This window comes from Pistacia vera, unplaced genomic scaffold (genome assembly GCF_008641045.1).
Source record: "Pistacia vera cultivar Batoury unplaced genomic scaffold, PisVer_v2 Contig344, whole genome shotgun sequence".
Classification (NCBI taxonomy): Eukaryota; Viridiplantae; Streptophyta; class Magnoliopsida; order Sapindales; family Anacardiaceae; genus Pistacia; species Pistacia vera.
Window position 1 is genome coordinate 1,991,770 of NW_022196162.1, and position 18,250 is coordinate 2,010,019.

General features: G+C 39.3%; 2 protein-coding genes across 2 annotated transcripts; one reads left to right on the forward strand and one right to left on the reverse strand.

Annotated features, from left to right (window-relative positions):
• Window positions 1-7,434: 7,434 nt before the first annotated feature.
• Window positions 7,435-11,075, reverse strand: LOC116138907. The gene is made up of 6 exons (XM_031424582.1): window positions 10,872-11,075; window positions 10,081-10,540; window positions 9,915-9,992; window positions 8,989-9,096; window positions 8,135-8,404; window positions 7,435-7,718 (listed from the first exon to the last, which is right to left on the reverse strand). The coding sequence occupies exons 4-6, from the start codon at window positions 9,070-9,072 to the stop codon at window positions 7,683-7,685; spliced, it is 390 nt and encodes a 129-aa protein (XP_031280442.1). The 5' UTR covers window positions 9,073-9,096; window positions 9,915-9,992; window positions 10,081-10,540; window positions 10,872-11,075; the 3' UTR covers window positions 7,435-7,682.
• Window positions 11,076-14,151: 3,076 nt separating this feature from the next.
• Window positions 14,152-16,586, forward strand: LOC116138837 (disease resistance protein RPM1-like). Its single transcript, XM_031424494.1, has 2 exons — window positions 14,152-16,433; window positions 16,523-16,586. Exons 1-2 carry the CDS (start codon window positions 14,152-14,154, stop codon window positions 16,584-16,586), a joined length of 2,346 nt encoding a protein of 781 aa, XP_031280354.1.
• The last annotated feature ends 1,664 nt before the right edge of the window (window positions 16,587-18,250 follow it).

Genomic DNA, 18,250 nt, shown 5'->3' on the forward strand with positions numbered 1-18,250 from the left:
AAGAAAGTCCTCCAGAAACCGGAGGCATCGGGTAAATTGCTTAAATGGGCGATGGAACTAAGTCAGTTCGATTTGAAGTATAGACCGAAAGCGACCATCAAAGGGCAAGCTGTTGCCGACTTCATATCAGAATTCTCATATCATCCGACTGAGTCAGAGTAACAGCTCAGCGAAGTCATTCAGGAAACTGCCCAAAACCTATTGACCTGGAGCCTCTACGTCGATGGATCATCGAACAGAAAGAGAGCCGGGGCAGGTATTCTCCTTATGAGTCCGGAAGGGGCTTGCATTCATGGTATCCTCTGGTTCGGTTTCAAGGCAACCAATAATGAGGCCGAATATAAAGCTCTGCTCGCTGGATTGCAATTGGCTCGGGAAATGGGCAGATTAGTGTCCACAGCGACTCCATGCTGATTGTCAACCAGATTTTGGGGGAATATCAAGCCAAGGAAGAAAATATGATCAACTATCTGAAGAAAGCTAAGGCCGCACCCGAGCCGTTCAAGCACTTCACGATCACACAGATACCCAGAGATAGCAACTCTGTGGCAGATGCCTTGACAAGGATAGCCTCGTCATTGGATTCGGATGCACCGGAAAGCATTCCTGTTCGGCTTATCGAGACCCCCAGTATTAGCTCGACCAAATAGGCTGTGAATGTGGTAGAATCAGTTTCCTAGATGACCCCCATCGTTTAGTATCTTCGAGATCGGATCTTGCCCAACGACAAGGTCGAAGCAAGGATCTTATGAACAAGAGCTGCTCGTTACACACTCATTGGGGACCAACTGTACAAGGGAGGATTCAGTGCCCCTTTCCTCCGACATGTAACAGATGAAGAAGCGGACTACATCATGAGAGAGATACACAAAGGGATCTGTGGTAATCACACCGCCGCACGATCCCTCGCCAACAAAGTCGTTCGTCAAGGATACTACTGGCCCTTAATCCAAGAAGACACCTACAACTTCGTCAAAAGGTGTGACAAGTACCAACGGTTTGCAAACATACCGCAAGCTCCTTCCCACTAACTGATAACTATGACTAGCCCCTGGCCGTTCTCCATGTGGGGAATCGATCTCATTGGTCCCATGCTGGTTAGTAAAGGGGGAGTCAAGTATGTCGTGGTCGCGGTAGATTACTTCACCAAATGGGTAGAAGCCGAGCCATTAGCCGCGATCACGACCAAAAAGCTCAAGGACTTCGTTTTCAAGAACATTGTGTGCTGCTACGGGATTCCTCATACCCTCATCTCAGATAATGGTAAATAGTTTGACAAGGAGTTCAAGCAGTTTTGCGACGAGCTGGGTATTCATAAAAAATTTGCCTCAGTTGCGAGACCGCAAGCAAATGGTCAAGTTAAAGCTATCAACAAAACCATCAAGCACACTTTGAAGGCCAAACTTGATGCAGCCAAGGGGAATTGGGCCGATGACCTTTCCAAAGTCCTATGGGCATATAGGACAACTCCGAGAACCTCTACCTCAGAAACCCCTTTTTCGCTAACATATGGCTGCGAAGCGATAATCCCTATGGAGGTAGGAACCAGTTCACTTCGGAGGGACTTGTACAGCGAAGCCAACAGTGAAGTGCTCATACGCACAAGTCTGGACCTAGTTGAAGAACATCGCAGCAAGGCCCAGCTAAGAATAGCAGCCAATCACCAACGCGCGAAAAGGTTTTTCGACTCTAAGGTCCGAAGAAGAAACTTCCAGGTCGGCGACCTTGTATTGAAGAAAGTTCTTCTCAGTGCTAGAGAACCAAGTGCAGGAGTTTTGGGACCAAATTGGGAGGGCCCATACCGTATTGCCAAAGTGATAAGACCAAGGACTTACCACCTCAAAATGCTCAATGGTTCCGTAGTACCGCGAGCTTGGAATGCTGAACATCTTTGACCTTACTATCAGTAATTTCGGACTCAATTTTTCCTTGTAAGGCTTTTATTTTTCATAACCTTTGTAAACAACAAATGTAATCTAGTTCCTTTGTAATCACTTTACATGTACAATTCTGTTTGCATAGAATGTATAATTATGTTTGCATAGATTTGTTCTAGTGTAATTGTAAGCAATTAACATGTGATAATATATGTAATTGTTGAAAGATCTCGTAAATAATTGTGATTATGTACCATATTTGTTATACTCTATATTTAGTTAGTTTAGAAGTTTATGAGCTGTATTAGTAATCTTAGGAATCAATATTTATTTTCTTCTATATTAGGGTAGTAAGTTGACTAGTATATTTCTTCTTAATTAGGGAGATTAGCTGCCTTTTTTTGTTCCTAGTTAAGCTCTTTAAATAGCTATACATCAATATAGAAAAATCATTCAGCCTTCTTATATTTTTTGTTCACTGTTTTTAGGCCTTATTGGGTGAGGAGTTAGGCCCACCTCAAATTCTAACATGGTATCAGAGCCCAGGTTTAGTTGAGCTGAGCGTTTGACCAGCGAGTGAGGAGTTAGAGCCAGCAACTACCTCCAATAACAGGCATGACCCAACATATGGGCTTGACCGTGAGGGGGAGTGTTGGAGTCCCATATCGACTAGGCACGTTCAAGCCTATTGGGTTATAAGAGGGGCTAATCCTCCCATTCAACAAGGCCTTTTGGGTGAGGAGTTAGGCCCACCTCAAATTCTAACAGTAATAAAGGGTACGAAAGTTATAAGTACTCATGAAAGATTATCAAAAGCGATATCTTTATTTGTTTGTAATAAAAAGTACATAATCGAGCAGGATAAAGGCTACAAAGGCGGATCACTGGTCCTCGTCCCCAGGCCTCGGAGGGGCAACCTCAACGTCTCCAGGTTGGTCGCTGACCTCCTGTCCAGGTGCGAACTCCTCTAGGACATACTCCGAATGTTCTTCCAGATCAGATCCCCGAGCCATCTCCTCAGCCTCGACCCGCGCCAGGGTAGCAAGTTCGTCCTGGTACTCACAAGGGAGATCGGATAGATCCATCTTAGGGTTCTTCGCCTGAACGGCAAAGATAGACTTTATCTTCCACTCCGCAACCCTGTTCTCGATCTCTGCTTCCTGCTGCTGCATTTTCGCAGTTAGCAAAGTGACGCGACCTCGAGTTAAGTGCAGCACGGCCTCGAGCTCTGATCGCTGCTTCTCAGTAGCCTCCCATAGATCGGCCCTTTCCTGCTCAACTTGCGAGGCTCGCTCGGAGGTATTTTGCAGCGCTTGGTCTTTCTCACCAGCCTCCTTAGAGAGTCTGGCCACGATCTACTGAAGCTCCTTCACTTCCTCGCTGCGTTTGTCTAGCTCGATCCTCTGAAAGTCCACTGTGCGGTGGGCAGCGTCCCTCTCAGACAAATGCTGGCTTGCTTGAGCAACGGACGAGTCTTTGTCTGCTCGTTCGACCTCCAGCTCCTACTTAAGCCGCGCATTCTCCTCCTGCAGCTCAATCAATTCCTCGGCAGTCCCCAACCGAGCCTTCTGCTAGGACATATGAAGGGAAAGCAAGGCTTGCACGATAAAGAGTTAATCTACTTCCCTCTAAAAAGTGAACAAAAGTCCTCGTTGGGGATATCTAGTTTACCTGGCTCAGGAGTTGGAATGATGTGGACAACAGGTTGACGGAGTTGGATGCCAGAAATTGCTCAAACGAGTCCGCAAGCCCACATTCCAACAATGTTAGAACTACCGACTGCAAATGATCTGGTAACTAGGCCATTGAGTCTAGCATGGGTGTGCCGGAACCTCAACAGGTAGAGCCTGCCCCTCTTTGCCCGACCTCTTCCTGAGGACTGCAGCCGCTGGTCGTGTCAGTGACCGATGGAAATGCCGGTGGGCCCTCTAGGTGGCCCTCCCTCCCGAGACGCTTGGTAAGACTGCGACCTCTCGGGCAGAATGTCCAAGTCTTCCGCTTCGGACTCTGATTCCTAGGTCCAAATTTTTCACCTCTTCTTAGGCCTCTGGGCTGTGGTTTTCTGCTTCGGGCGATTAGCCAAAGACTGGGGAATGTCCGTAGGTCGGGTCAAAGTGCCCGTCGGTGTCTCTCCGACAGGGGAAACACTAGGAGCAGCTCTAGTTGGTCTGGTGGTATGCCTCCGGGGAAAAGAGAATTGCCTTGGTCGTGGTGACTTGGACACCCTGGGAGGCATGGTCACTGTATGCGAACACCGTTAGTAAAATAGTTCGCTGCAAGAAAAATTAGAAAGGACACGTCATGAAACTTACTTGGTGGGGTCTCAAAGGCCGCGTCCACGTTGAAAAAGTCGTACCTTTGCAAGTTTTCGGTTGTCACGAGCAACCTCGCATCTCAGCTTTCCTCAGGCAGAAGACCGAATGTTATGATTCTGTCTGTGAGCAGATTCAGATTGGTCGTTCTGTTAACTGTCAGAAAAACAAACAGCTCATTATCGAAGAATAGCAAAGTTTAACGAATTCAAAGGGAAAGAGAGCTTACTTGGATCCCGGAAGCAGCAGATGCCATCATAACAAAAGAAGAAAAATTTCGCATCATATGGCCCCACATTACTCGGATAACTATGTATCCCCGCTTGTATTGTGTTTCGCCTGGACAAGTAGTAGGAATCCTTGTCCTTGCTCTTTTTTAAGATGTAAGAACAACCGAGCTCAATTGCGGTTAGCTCGCCCAGTCCATTCTCCCGACACGCGATGGACATGGTAATGACAATCATGTACGCATTCGGGGTAAGCTGTATTGGTGCCATCCTGAAGTGGTCAAGGACCGACCTGATGAATGGGTGGAAAATGATCAGCCCCCCACCTTTGAAGATATCTTCGGAGATCGCGGCCAACCCATATGGCAGATCCTGAGCAATATGCGCCCTATCGCCAAAAACCTCTATGCTGACAGCGAACTGGTTAACCACCCTTTGCAACTCGTCATCAATAAGCATTGAGTAAATTTCTCAAGGAGGACTCGCAGGGGCATCCTCTGCGAGTGAGCTAGTCCCTTCCTCGGCTCTGGTCGTTGGGGGGTCCATTTTGCAATCTGCAAAAGCGACAAGAAGGGTACCATTCAGTCTTCATACACTATTTCGTACAATGACGTGGAGGAGAGATATTTCCTCCCTAAAACCTAGAGAAACCCTAATAGAATACTCAATGAGCCACCATTAATGGTTCTGACCCAACGGAGAATATTTCATCTCCGACGAGCAACCGATGGACAATCGTCGCACGACGACTATTGAAGAAAAAAAACAAAACCAAAAACAGAAAGAAATTGTCTGTACCTCTTAAAATGAAAAAGATGACTTCTGTTTCGAAAGAGAAATGAACACCACTCTGGAAGGCTAAGAATCAAGACTTGCGAAAGTTTCTCGCTGTGTGAAAATGAAAATACTATGACTTTGCCTAAAGAGAGCTTGGGGTTTATATAGTAGAGGAAATGACGCTTTGGTTTCTCGAAATCAAACGACGTTTGGACGGAAAACGCATCTGACCGTTGGTCGCGACCACGTGTCATGAATCAACGAGGAAGAGTGACCGTCACGCCTCGAGAAATCAGATCATCATCCCTTTCTGTTGAAACGCTCAAGCGATGACATATTTTCCATCCACATTTAATGTGCCCATAATCGCATTTAATGCTTTGGTAGGGAATGTAGTTTCAGCATGACTCGCATTTAATGCGTATGGCTGACACTTATTGTGCATAAGACACGTCTGTCAGAGCAAAAGGCATTTCATTTAGTGCACCTGCTACAAAAAGTGCAACAGATAACATCTGAAGAGGTCGTTACCTAAAACACTCTTCACCGTCGCGAAGCCAAGTGATTGTTCGACCTCATCTCACGTTGGCTACGAAACGACGCGACACCAGCTGTGAAGTAGCGTGACCATCTATCCTCTTGGAAGCTGCTAAGTGTAAACAGGTTGAGGATTCCACTCAGGACGGAATCATCACTCTAGCACTGGGTACTTGTGACTGGGTCGCTAACTCTGAGGTCGTAGGCTATCCCAGGTCGCTTGTGAAAGAATGTCCTCTCGATCTCCTTTGCAATCAGGTCGGACCGACCAGCATCTCCTCAAACTCATCGAATCAATGCATTTATAGTTTCCAAGGTTCGATTCTCAAACCTTAAAAACTAGGGGACTTCTGTTATGCCTAGGAAAGTAGGGCTGAAGCAGTGCCCTGTCAACGTAAATAGTCAGACCTCGGGAAGGTCCCACTGACGTTCTAGCGCAGCCACGTCGTGTGGTGACGTGAGCAGCACATTCCTATCAGTGAAGTGGGTGTGCGACAGACTGAAGAAAGGCTGGAGGATGTCCATGTGTTTAAATCTCTGCACACGTCACGTAAAACCCTTGAAATAGGTAAGTGACGGGACGCAAGGAAGGATCTGCATGATATCCGCCCCCCTTTCTATGGATTCAACAATGATTACACCAATGTATCCCACTATAAATAGAGAGTCTCTCTCCCGTTTGTAGGATTTGCTCATTCTACTCTTTATTAGCTCAACTTACTCTGTAATAGCTACTCTCTCGCCCTCTCATTTATAATCTCAACACTGTAAAGTCAGCTCGCTAGCCGCGACCTGATCCCCCAAAATATAAATACTATATCAGTGGACGTAGGATTCGCTTTTGAGCATCCGAACCACTTTAAACGTTGTGTCTACTCTTACACTCACAATCTCTCATTCACGTGTGTCTCCTGAGTCACCTCAGCATTTCCCACGTGCGAGTCATTAGTGTCAAAATCAAGCATCAACAATAGGCAACCTTGTTCTTGTTTGAGAGAAGACCAAGTACCACTACAATGGCTACCTGTAATCCTCCACATTTTGCCATATTATTCTACCAGCATGATAAAATAATCGAACTCAACTACACAATCATTTGTTATGACAAATAAATGGGCCTCGTATGATAGCAGATTCCTTGTAGAAATGCAGACTCTTAGTTAAAATCAAAAGAAGGGAAAACAGGGGAATCTGTTTCTGATGCGAAGCTTTCCATAGAGGTTTACAATTCATTGACCTTTTTTAATTGAAAGAGTAAAGCAGTTATACTTTCTTTAACTCTCCGATTAAATTGAAAGTCTATTGAACCGAGGATGAAGCTACCTTTGAGCTGGGGATGACCTCTCCAAATTCTTTGAATGTCTGTTGTTGTTGTGTCTTGCATCCATTACGACCCTGATAGAAATAAACAGTCACTTGAACTAGTCAACATCAGTTTTCCAGATTGCAAATCACTAAATTGTCTAAATTTCTTCAGGTTCCCAGTCATAAAAAAGAGGAACACATAAAATACAAAAAATTAAAAATCAATCATATAATAATTACATAGAAACTTCTTAATTTAAAACAAATTATAGGATATCTCCTGAATATTTTTGACCCACTTCTGCAACATAAACAGTCAACTCAATCAGTTGATGGTTTTATCACATGTACATAATCTGTCGATGATTTATCAAGCACACCATTGTTGAAACGCCAAACTTGTACCATATTAAGCTCTTACAAGGATTAAAAAAGAAAGAAAGAAAGAAGCAGCAACAATATTTTGTAACAAATATTTACAAGAAATGTTCCACCATTGGAGACGGACATGGGTTATTCCCATCACTAACATTAACATATTAACATCTTTCACAGTAGGTAAAGCTTGGCACGAGTTGCTTATGTCAAGAAGCGCTCACAACACAGAAAATGATCCCATATCAACCCTAAGGTGTCCTTAAAACATATTATATATAGATAGTATCAGTGTCCGCCTTCTGTTCCTGGAAATTGCAAAAAAAGAAACAATAAACGCATGTAAGATTTCCATGTACTGAAAAATAAGCTAATCATAAATGCAGAAATATGTAATAAACAGAAGCAATTGATTGCTCCATATGATTCATTGCAAGCCAAAAAAAAAAAAATCATTGAAGGTAAAAACAGCTAAACGTAAAATATTTTCATTATAATCTTCCATGTTGAAATTCTTCATAAAACTTTTGGAAAAATTCTGCATTTCATTGAAATTTTCTATGCTGAAATTGTTTTGCAACTCAACAGTGAAACTAGAAACAAGATCAGGAAAACAAGCACTTCAATGATAAATTTCTGAATAGCAATAATTTCAACATTTATTAAGTCCCACATGAAAAGAGAAGGTCAAGTGAAAAAGTTGAATGCAATAAATAACAATTACCAGTATGTCTGAAGCTAATCGCTTCAACTTCAGAGTAATCTCCAATGCAGACTCCCCAGTAGAAGACTCAAAACTAAATCGATCAGCATGTCTTACCTTGAGCCTCAGTGATGAGCTTTCATACAACTTAACTCCTGTGTGCCAAACCCCACTAACACGATACCGAACCCTCGAGTTTGACTTCCCTAGGGGCCATCTCAAACCAACCTTCAGTTCTGGATCTAAAACAGCTGAATTAATCAGATTTCTAAGGCTCTGCATTTCATCATCCTGGAAGAACGCATATAATCAGTTTGATCATAGATGTCATTCTCAGGGATAACTGAAACAGATATAATCTAAAACATTAGAGTCTCAAAAGAGACGCCCACAAAAAAGGAATAAAATGAAAAAAATTAAATAAGGAACCTCATTGTACAAAGCAAAAGCATTAAAATTTTTTAAGCCTACGAGTTGGCAATTAAAACTTTGATTCTGATGATTTTGTTTTTTACTTCAACCATTTGTTAACTTTCATGATGTCTGGAGGGAAAACTCTCATAGATTGTAATCCTCAGTCAAAAGGTATTATATATATGACTGTATGTTTAACTCTTTGAGCTTGGTCTTGTATTTCTTCTTTATTCATCCTTTAGAAAATAGACTTTGGCCAGATAAAATCAAATTATAGGACGAAGATTTCCTTCTACTGCTTTAAAGTTGCTTTTTTCTTTGTCTGAAATGAATAAATATTCTGATTAGTAATAACAAAGATAAAATTAGCATGATTAAAAGAAAGACAGAAAATAGAAACAAAGTTATGCAAAATTATTCTACCTAAAGCATCTAATGCGTAGGTTTGCACATTAACTTACAGTTAAGTCAGTGACAACACTCTTAGTCCATAGCATCAGCCTCAGGTCTAAATTCTTATCTGCGCATGATATGTCTATGGCCATTTGACGAGCATGGTTTAGTTCAATCTACAAGAAAAATATCTCTGATTGAGCATGAGGCTCTACACACAATATAAAGCTAAATTTAAAGTGAATATAAAATATTTTTGGCAATTCAAAATATAAATAAACAAATGAATCCAATGAGGTACTTAAAATTTCTTTATGTCCCTGATATATTAACTAGATCCAAATCCCATGAAGCAAAAGGCACTCTTAAAGAAGGGTAAATTCAAGTTGGTTCATAATCAGCAAGGTTTTTGCAATTTAACACTCAGGATCACACCTGTAATGGTACATATACTTTGGTTTATATCAGGGCTTCTTACTCCTGGATAAGCAAGTCCTTTACAAACAATTCAAAAGAGTTGAAAACTATTTCTTTATTCTTCTTCTTTGAATGGTTAATTCCATTTAAATGTTTTTGGGAAGACTTCAAATAAGGTCTCAATCAGATTCTAAAATTTATATCCTAATCCTGTTTCACCTTTCTTGTTTATATTATAGTAGTTCCATCACTTTTTACATCAAAGTTCATCTCACAAATTCAGTTCAATCCATTCATTTTAACTCAAAAACATAGATATAGGTACCGCTAACAGCTTCATTTACCTCTACAGTTCCTAGTATCATTAACTTTAGCAAAAGCCTCATTTCATTGAATTTTCTAAAGTAACCAACTCTGAATGTTTAAGAATCATGATTATGAAATTGAAGCATCAACCTCCATCTTCCTATTTGCACAACACTGATTTATTTTTATAATAGTTAAAATAATCGCATCATTCATGCAAAATCTAAGATATTATCCACATATATAAGCATGTAAGTAACAGAAAACTTGCCTTGTAGAGCTCAAACGTTTTATCTTCTTTTACTCTACATTTGCATAAGATTGACTTTCGTCATGTGCTGTCAATCACCTAGACAATGAAATTTAAGTCAATAGCTATATTATTTGAAGTACAAGTAACATGATTGTAATAGACAGGTGTTTAGAAGATCAATTACCCAGATATAGTATACATCCTTATCTGCTTCAAAATCAACTCCTATTTTTGGCACAACTTCACTTATAATGTTTTCCATATAAGACGTAGGAACATTTGTATAAATTGTTTCTCTTCAATCGTTTCAAAGTGGTTTCAATGACTGGATCTTTTTTAACCTTTTCTATGTTCAACATAACATGACTAGAAGGGGAAATACCTTTGGTACACAGAGTGTCATCATTATATGGTTAGAAATAGGTCACCCTGCAGATTGATTGTTTTCCCAATTAAATATGATGCGCGACTGGTCAGTCAAGAGAAAGTCAGGCAGGGGAAATGATAAACGAGTTACTAGCACCAACAATGAAGCAGTTCTCAGGTCAGGCAAGGCATCAACAGCAGTGCTAGATATGTGCTTTTGCAAAGTGTTTCCGTCTTCACAAAGGACAATGGAAAGTCAAACGATGGGTTTGAGTGAACTAGCAAATCATAACAAAAAAAAGTGGTCAATTCCAAGGCCAAGAGGTAGCATGCATGATAAATCATTGTTTTAATTTTCTTTACTTTGGCTTTTTAAGAAATATTACCCAAAGTTTCTGATTCAGAGATTTAATTCACTCCTATCCCTTCCGTGGGAATAGGTGGGGGATAACCTTATAATTTCCCTCTATGTCAACTGCTAATTCTTAATTAACCATAAGATTCTCGTGACAGTCTCAGTCATTTTGGCTTATGTAACATTCCTAAAGAAAGAGAAATCAAGAACACATTATATAACATTCAAGCCAATAGAGCAAATCAATTCTTTACCTACAAAAAAGAATTTTGCCAAATCTGGCGACCAATAGACGATCTTGAACAGGCACGCCAAGAAATAGAAGAAACGAAGCCATGTGCTCTTTCATCAAGAAGATATAAAAGTGGGGTTGGGTAAAGTAAATGGAGAAATTGAAAAGACTGCTTTTGCTAACAATGGATTGGATGGAAGTGAAAGTGAATTGAAGGGAACAAAGTAGAAAGAGAGTGCCACTGACCAGTCCGGGGCGAGGAGGAAGGTTGGTAAAAACCCGGGTATAAACCGGTCGAACCGGGTCCAAGAAAGTCCAACGTCTTGAGGTTTTACATTTGGGGCTCAATCAAATGTCAATTGGGCTAGTACTTCACACTCCAAAAGAATGGGCCTGGGCCTGGGCCTGGATAAAAGAGGATACCCTATGTCTAACATATCTCATGTTGGCCAGCAAAAGAGAAGGGTCAAGAAGGGGGTAATAACGGTGGTTGTCGAGTGTTCTATCTGATGCTCAAGTCAATCTGTAGTTGAATTAACGATTTACTAAATGTGCATTTACGTTAGAAAAATGAGAAAGAATAGTTCTCGATTTTAGATTAAAAAAACAGTAAAAGTCTATGATATCAAGATGGTAATATATAAATACATACTAAGTAATTGTTTCGTTTAATAACTATTAATTTACTGACTAATGAGATAATGTAGCGGTATTTTATATTTTCTTTCCAAAATATAACTTGCAAGACTACATTCATACTTAAATTGTAATTTAATAACTAATCATTTCAAATTTTCAATAATTTTTAGAGGAAGTTTATGAGTATTAATATTGCTTAGCTACTTACCTTCGATTGGCTGATGCGTATATTAGGGAAGAGTTAAAATTCAAGCCCAATTGGTTTGAGAGGCTCTTCCTGAACCACGGAAGCTAGTTTTAAGAAATGATAAATCTATCCTTACAAAGAAGTTTACAAAGTAGTTTACAAAGTGAAGGAAAAAACAAAAGAAAAACGGAAAAAGAGAAAGAGAGAGAGAGAGAAATGATGAAGATGAAGGGTGGAGATTAACTTTGTATGCCTCCTTTGTAGGCTTCTTTGTAAGAATAGCAACTCCCTTTGAGAAAATGCATGAAATTGAACAAGGCCTCGGAGGGACTTCGCAACCTCATCAATACAACAATTCTTTTCTTTAATTTTTTTAGGCATTTTCCGGGTCTTTTTCAATCGTTTTTATTGCGCTCTCAATTCTGACAACTTCAATTATTACAAGAATAATGTTATTTGCACTAACCCAAACCCATACTAATTCAGTACTAACTGATGTGACATACCATTTTTATTTCCACGTCAATTCCCTCTGAAAACTTAAAAAAAAAAAAAAAAATTCAAAATTTTAATTGTCTCAGTTAGTGCTTAGATCATTATGATTTGGTTAATATATATAACATTACTTTTACAACAAAGCAAGGTGCTAAAAGTCAAAAGTAAGTATGATTTTTGAACACTGGTACACTACAATGAAATATTATCTTATTTTGCAATAAAGTCTTATCTTATTTTGCAATAAAGTCCATTGAGACTTTATTGCAAAATTATCCAATAAAATATTATCTTACTTTGGTTGTTATTAACTTTATATTGTTTTATTCATAAAATATGTCCAAAAGGTATGAAATTAATTTTCTAAATGGGACAGTGTGGTATCTGGAGATCCTTCTTTCTCTCCCCCACTTTCCCACCATCGGCCCCACCCCGAACCTGACTTCCTCTCCCATCCCCACATTGTTGTGGCCTCACTTGAGACCATGATGCTGGCCTTGCGATGCCATTGTTGCGACCTCAGTTGAGGCCATAATGGTGTTCTTGCAGGGCTGCATCGCTAGTGGCCTTGCGAGGCCATTGTTGCGGCCTCACTTAAGTCCATAGCGCTAGCCGAGCAAGTCCGCCATTGTGACGTTGTTTGCACTATTTTTATCTTCCAAATTTTCTTTTCAATTTTTTTCTTTGTATTTTTTTGTTTGAGTGGTTTTTTTTTTTAATTTTGATTTATGTTTTTTGATTGTTGTGACAGTGAATTGTTTGTAAACGATGGTGAATGGATTTTACAGTTTTTTTTTTTTTTTTCCATTTTTATGGTGGGCTGAGTTAGCGTGACACAACACGCCGAGGCCCTCCCTATCCCACGAGGTTTCATCCTAAAGCCTAGCACTTCCTCATGGAGTTCCTTCTTCCTTTTCACCAAATCTTGAAAAAATCACGGTCTGTTTGGTTTATTATTTTGATATTTTTTAAAATAATATTTTGAAAAAAGTAAAATTGGGTTATATTTATAAGAAAAATAATTATTAATATTTTATGAGATGAATAAAGTAAAATATGATTTTGAGAATATTGAAACAAATGTATTTTTGAGTTTTAATTATATTGAAAAAACTAAAATAATATTTAGAAGAGTGTACAAAATTAAGACTGAAGGCATCTCCTTTTCTTCTTCACTTGGCCGGCGCCTATTTCTCTCTCACTTCCATTTTTCTTTCTTCACTCTTTTCTTCTTCTTTCTTTCTTTTCCCCCGTTTTCTTATTCTCCTTCTCGATCTTTTAATTTATAATTCACAAAAAATATCTTGACAAATTTCACTTTAATCCTCACTTATTTCAGTTATTACTACTCCCTTGAAAGTCTTTAATTTTTGCACTTTACCCTCACAAAACTCACAAAATAAAATTCAGTAAAATCCCATAGAAAATACGGGGTATTAGTTGGTGGGGATCGGATTTGTGCACTATGGAGTATGGAGTGGAGTTGGAAAGGTGGGTTACGGCAGGAGACAATGGGGAAGGGGGCAGGAAGAAAGAGGAAGGAGGAACGGGGAAAGAATATTATTTTAAGAATTAATTTTTTTAAAATCATTTTTTTACTAGGATAATTATTGTGGGCCAATATGGAAATTTAACTTCCTTGTCTGTGTTATAAATATTTTTAGTAACAAACAACAGATGGCGCTTGGCAGGGGGTTCATAGTTATTATGGATACGATGAAGGATTTATTTAATTTATAGAAAACTTGAGGGGGTTTTGGAGTTTTCTTGACAAAATATTGCACCAATTGGAGTGAAAAACACTTGCACGAAGTCAAAAAGCAAAATAAGATGAAAATATGGCATGGAAACACCGGCTGGATTAGAATGCAAGATAGAGAGACGCCCTTGAAAGTGTAGGTTAAATTGAGCAAATAAATTAAAAAAAAAAATAAACAACCTTAAACTTTGATCCTCAACAATATTCTTTAGAGATAGAATAATGGCAGAGATAGCAGTTGCAGCTGCAATATCGGTAATCGATAAGCTCATTAAACATTTCATTTTAGTAAATTCCCAGCGCAAGGAACAGGCCGCCGTCAATGATTTTCGTTCCATAAAAAACTGGCTGAACACGATGCAAGCCTACTTGAAGGATACAGAAGAAATAAAAGAAGTCACTGAAGGCTTCAAGGATCGGGTGAAACAAGTGCGTGATTTAGCATATGAAATACAGGATGCAATTGAAGAGTTTATGCTTGAGGTTCCTGATCACTTTCATGAGCATAAAATCACCCGATTTCTTCATGATGTGGCTCACTCTTTAACTGACAAAAAACCCCTCTCTCGGTTGTTCTCACGCATGGAGACTATCAAGGTCAAGATGAAAGGTATAGAAGAATTAGATCGTTTCCGCATACTTCCATCTGAACGAGCCTCGAGGAGTTCTGGTGCAGTTTGTTATCCGAAAGTCATGGATTATGAATTAGTAGGCATTGAGAAGCGTAGAGATGAACTTATTAATCTCATAAAAAGTCGAGAATCGAGGAAGATGGTGGTTTCAGTGTTTGGAGATCGTGGCTCAGGTAAAACCACTGTCATCGAGGAAGTTTATGGAAAGCTGAAGGAAGATTTTGAGTGTCATGCTTTGGTTTCAGTTCCTCACCCTGTGCCTGTGGAGGGCATATCAGATAAGATTTGTGCAGCAATGGAGATACCAGTTCCCAAAGGAACAGATGCAAACCAGAAGCTGCTTTCGTACTTACAGCAAAAGAGGTATATTATTTTTTTAGATGGAATTTGGAACAATGATGAGTGGAATAGTATTCAGCGTGCTTTACCTGATGGTCGCCCTCGTAGTAGGACAATTATTTCCACACATATACGTGATGTAGCCTCTTATTGTGCAAAGTCTTTGAATCACATCTACTCTCTAAAAGCTCTAACATGGGATGAGGGATGGGAACTTTTCTGTCATAAGGCCTTCCGAGGAAATGAATGCCCTCAACACTTGGTTAGCTGTTCTCAGCGTATCTTAACAAGGTGTGACGGATTGCCATTAGCAATAGTTGCTGCAGCTAGCCTTTTGGCCAATAAGCCACAAACTACATCAGAATTTGAGAAATTGCATGATAGCTTAGGTCATGAGCTAGGAAGCAGTGACCATTTATCAGTCCTGCGAAAGATATTACTACAAAGTTACTTTCATCTTTCCTATAATCTCAGACGCTGCTTCTTGTACTTTTGCAATTTCCCAGAGGATCGTTCGGTGACACGTGGAAGACTGGCTCGGTTGTGGATAGCTGAACAGTTTGTTGAGGAGGGAAGAAGTAAGACAGCGGAGGATATGGCCAATGAGTACCTCAATGAACTCATTCAAATGAATCTGGTGCATGTAAGTCAGAGCGATCTTCAAGGGCGAGTCAGAAGTTGTCGGGTTCAAGCTCTTGTGCGAGAGTTCATCATTTCCAGGTCCGAGGAAAATAACTTCAGTCTAGTTCTCACAGAAGGAGACAGGATTGTAGCACCTCTGCCTCCTAGACGCTTATCTATCACCAATTTTAGCAAAAATCCAATACCCGCAACGACGGACTTATCTCGTGTTCGCACCCTCATCTCATTTGGGAGAGAGAGTTTTAATCAGTTAATGTCTGGAAAGCCACTTGACAGCTTTAGGTTTTTAACAGTTTTAGATCTGGAAGATGCAGCTTTGGAATGTTTTCCACATGAGGTAGATGCTCTCACACTCCTGAGTTACCTAAGTTTGAGAAATACAAGGATCGAAACAGTTCCAAGATCTATTGAGAAGCTCCTAAACCTTGTGACTTTGCACCTTAGACAAACATGTGTCAAGGAGTTGCCCAAGAAGATCCGTAAACTTCGCAAGTTGATCTACCTCTTTGTTGACTCGATCAATGTGAATCAAGCTCGTGTAGGAGCAGAGATGCCTCCAGGAATTGGAAGGTTAGAATCTCTAGAGAAGCTGTCACTTGTCAAGGCAAGCAAGAAGATTATTAGAGAGTTGGGAAACTTGGTTCAGCTGAGGAAACTGGGGATCACAGAGCTTGAAAGTGATCATGGAAGGGATTTGTGTGCATCAATTGAAAACATGCTGTATCTTTCCTCTTTATATGTGTCTTCAACAAATGGAGAGGAGTTTCTTGCTCTAAATGATGTTAGTAGACCTCCTCGTTTCCTTTGTAGTTTATATCTGGGAGGTCGTTTACAGTACATTCCTGAATGGATTAGCTCCCTACACAGTCTCGCTAAGATATGTCTTAAAGGGTCAAAATTGATGAACTGCCCTCTTGAGGCCATTCAAGCTTTGCCTTCGTTACTGGAGCTTCGATTGGTTGATGCGTTTACTGGAGAAGAGTTGAAATTCAAGCCCAATTGGTTTCAGAAGCTAGTGATATTAGAGATCGAACAATTCAATGAATTGTGCAAGGTTGTCGTGGAGGAAGAAGCTCTTCCTGAACTTCAGAAGCTAGTTTTAAGAAAATGCATGAAATTGAACAAGGCCCCGGAAGGACTTCACAAGCTCATCAAATTGGAAGAAATTCTTTTGCGTGATATGCCTGAGCATGAGAATCTCATTGCAGAGATTCATGAAACCATTGATAGTGAAAAACGATCTTCGGAGGCTCGTCACATCAAAGTCAGTGCTGATTAATTATCTTCCATGCATAGGCAGTAACCTGCTGCCATTGCAAAATCTTTAATATATCTTTGGTAATGTTTCAATTTAAATGCCTATAATTTCTCATCTTTTCCTTTGCATCACATGTTGTGTTTAGGAGAAAGTATATGATATTATGATGATATTAGTGAGTATCACATGTCAATATATCCTACATACTAAGTAATTATTTCATTTAATAACTATTAATTTACAGAATGATGAGATATTAAAGTGATATTTTATATTTTTTTTTTTCCAAAATATAACATGCAAGACTACATTCATACTTAAATTGTAATTTAATATCCAGTCATTTCAAATTTTCGCTAATTTCTAGAGGAAGATTATGAGTAATAATATTGTTTTTCATTTCTTGAAATTTCTAAAGGAAGATTATGAGTCATTTCAAATCCTATAAACTTTTCATTTCTTGAAATTCAACTGATGGCTGTTTTTCTTGTATGTATTTCCATGAACAGATGATGTTTCTACCCTCGTGAGAATCTACTGTTGACTCGTCTTTCAAATTCAGCAATCAGGTATGTTATAACTAGTAATTGCTTCGTGCAGTATGCATTATCTTCTTCAGTATCGATAGCAATCAATTTATCAATGTGTTCTTGTTATATGGTAATAATGCGATCTGGGATCAGGGCATGCATGGAGTTTTCATTTAATTTCACTTGTGATATGTTGTTCAAGAGAAACTGGACGTACTCTTTACATTCTCTTGGGATTTCTATTGAAGTTTTGTGATGTATTATTTTATCTTTTAACAATTTCATGACATTGATTGGAATGCATAAAAATGGATTTAATGGGATAGAGCGTATTAATTAATTGATACTGAAAAAATTTCATATTATTATGAAGAGTAATTCACCAAAAGAGCTCTGCAATGATATATCAAATTAATTAGCAGAAAACCTGTAAGATTTCCGGGACAACAGAAGCCTACCGGGCCAAAATCCATGAACTTAAACCTAAGCAAGCCATAATTTAAGCCATCATAACTGCAACTGCAAAATCAAAACATGGACAGTAGATATTGCATGCTGACAACAAGCAATACTATACCATTCTTGATGACACTACACACATGAATTACAAGCAATACAGAACCTTTATTACAAGAGAAAGCCATAGTCATCCTGGTTGATCACTAGAAAAGATGAATTCATCAGCATCATACTTCATCTGTTCATGACAATAGAAGATTTACATCCGTAAGCTAAATTAATTCATAGGATCGCTAAAAAACAAAAGCAAAAAAAAGAAACAAAAAAAAAAAAAAAACTAATAATTTTGTTTTTGGCGGTAGCGAGCAGTTTCTACTTTCTAATAATCGGAGACTTTTTTGCGTGTTACGGTAACAAAATTGATATTAAAATGATCGTCTCTAAACGATCTATCTGTCTAT

What these genes read in the sequence shown, in the direction of transcription:
- LOC116138907 (XM_031424582.1), bottom strand. Translation starts at nt 9,072, where the DNA reads ATGGCCATAGACATATCATGCGCAGATAAGAATTTAGACCTGAGGCTG. An exon ending in GTGTTGTCACTGACTTAACT is followed by an intron (nt 8,405 to 8,988) that starts GTAAGTTAATGT and finishes GCGTTCTTCCAG; the next exon opens with GATGATGAAATGCAGAGCCT. An exon ending in GATTAGCTTCAGACATACTG is followed by an intron (nt 7,719 to 8,134) that starts GTAATTGTTATT and finishes TGCAATTTCCAG; the next exon opens with GAACAGAAGGCGGACACTGA.
- LOC116138837 (XM_031424494.1), top strand. Translation starts at nt 14,152, where the DNA reads ATGGCAGAGATAGCAGTTGCAGCTGCAATATCGGTAATCGATAAGCTC. An exon ending in GCTAAGATATGTCTTAAAGG is followed by an intron (nt 16,434 to 16,522) that starts GTCAAAATTGAT and finishes TTACTGGAGAAG; the next exon opens with AGTTGAAATTCAAGCCCAAT.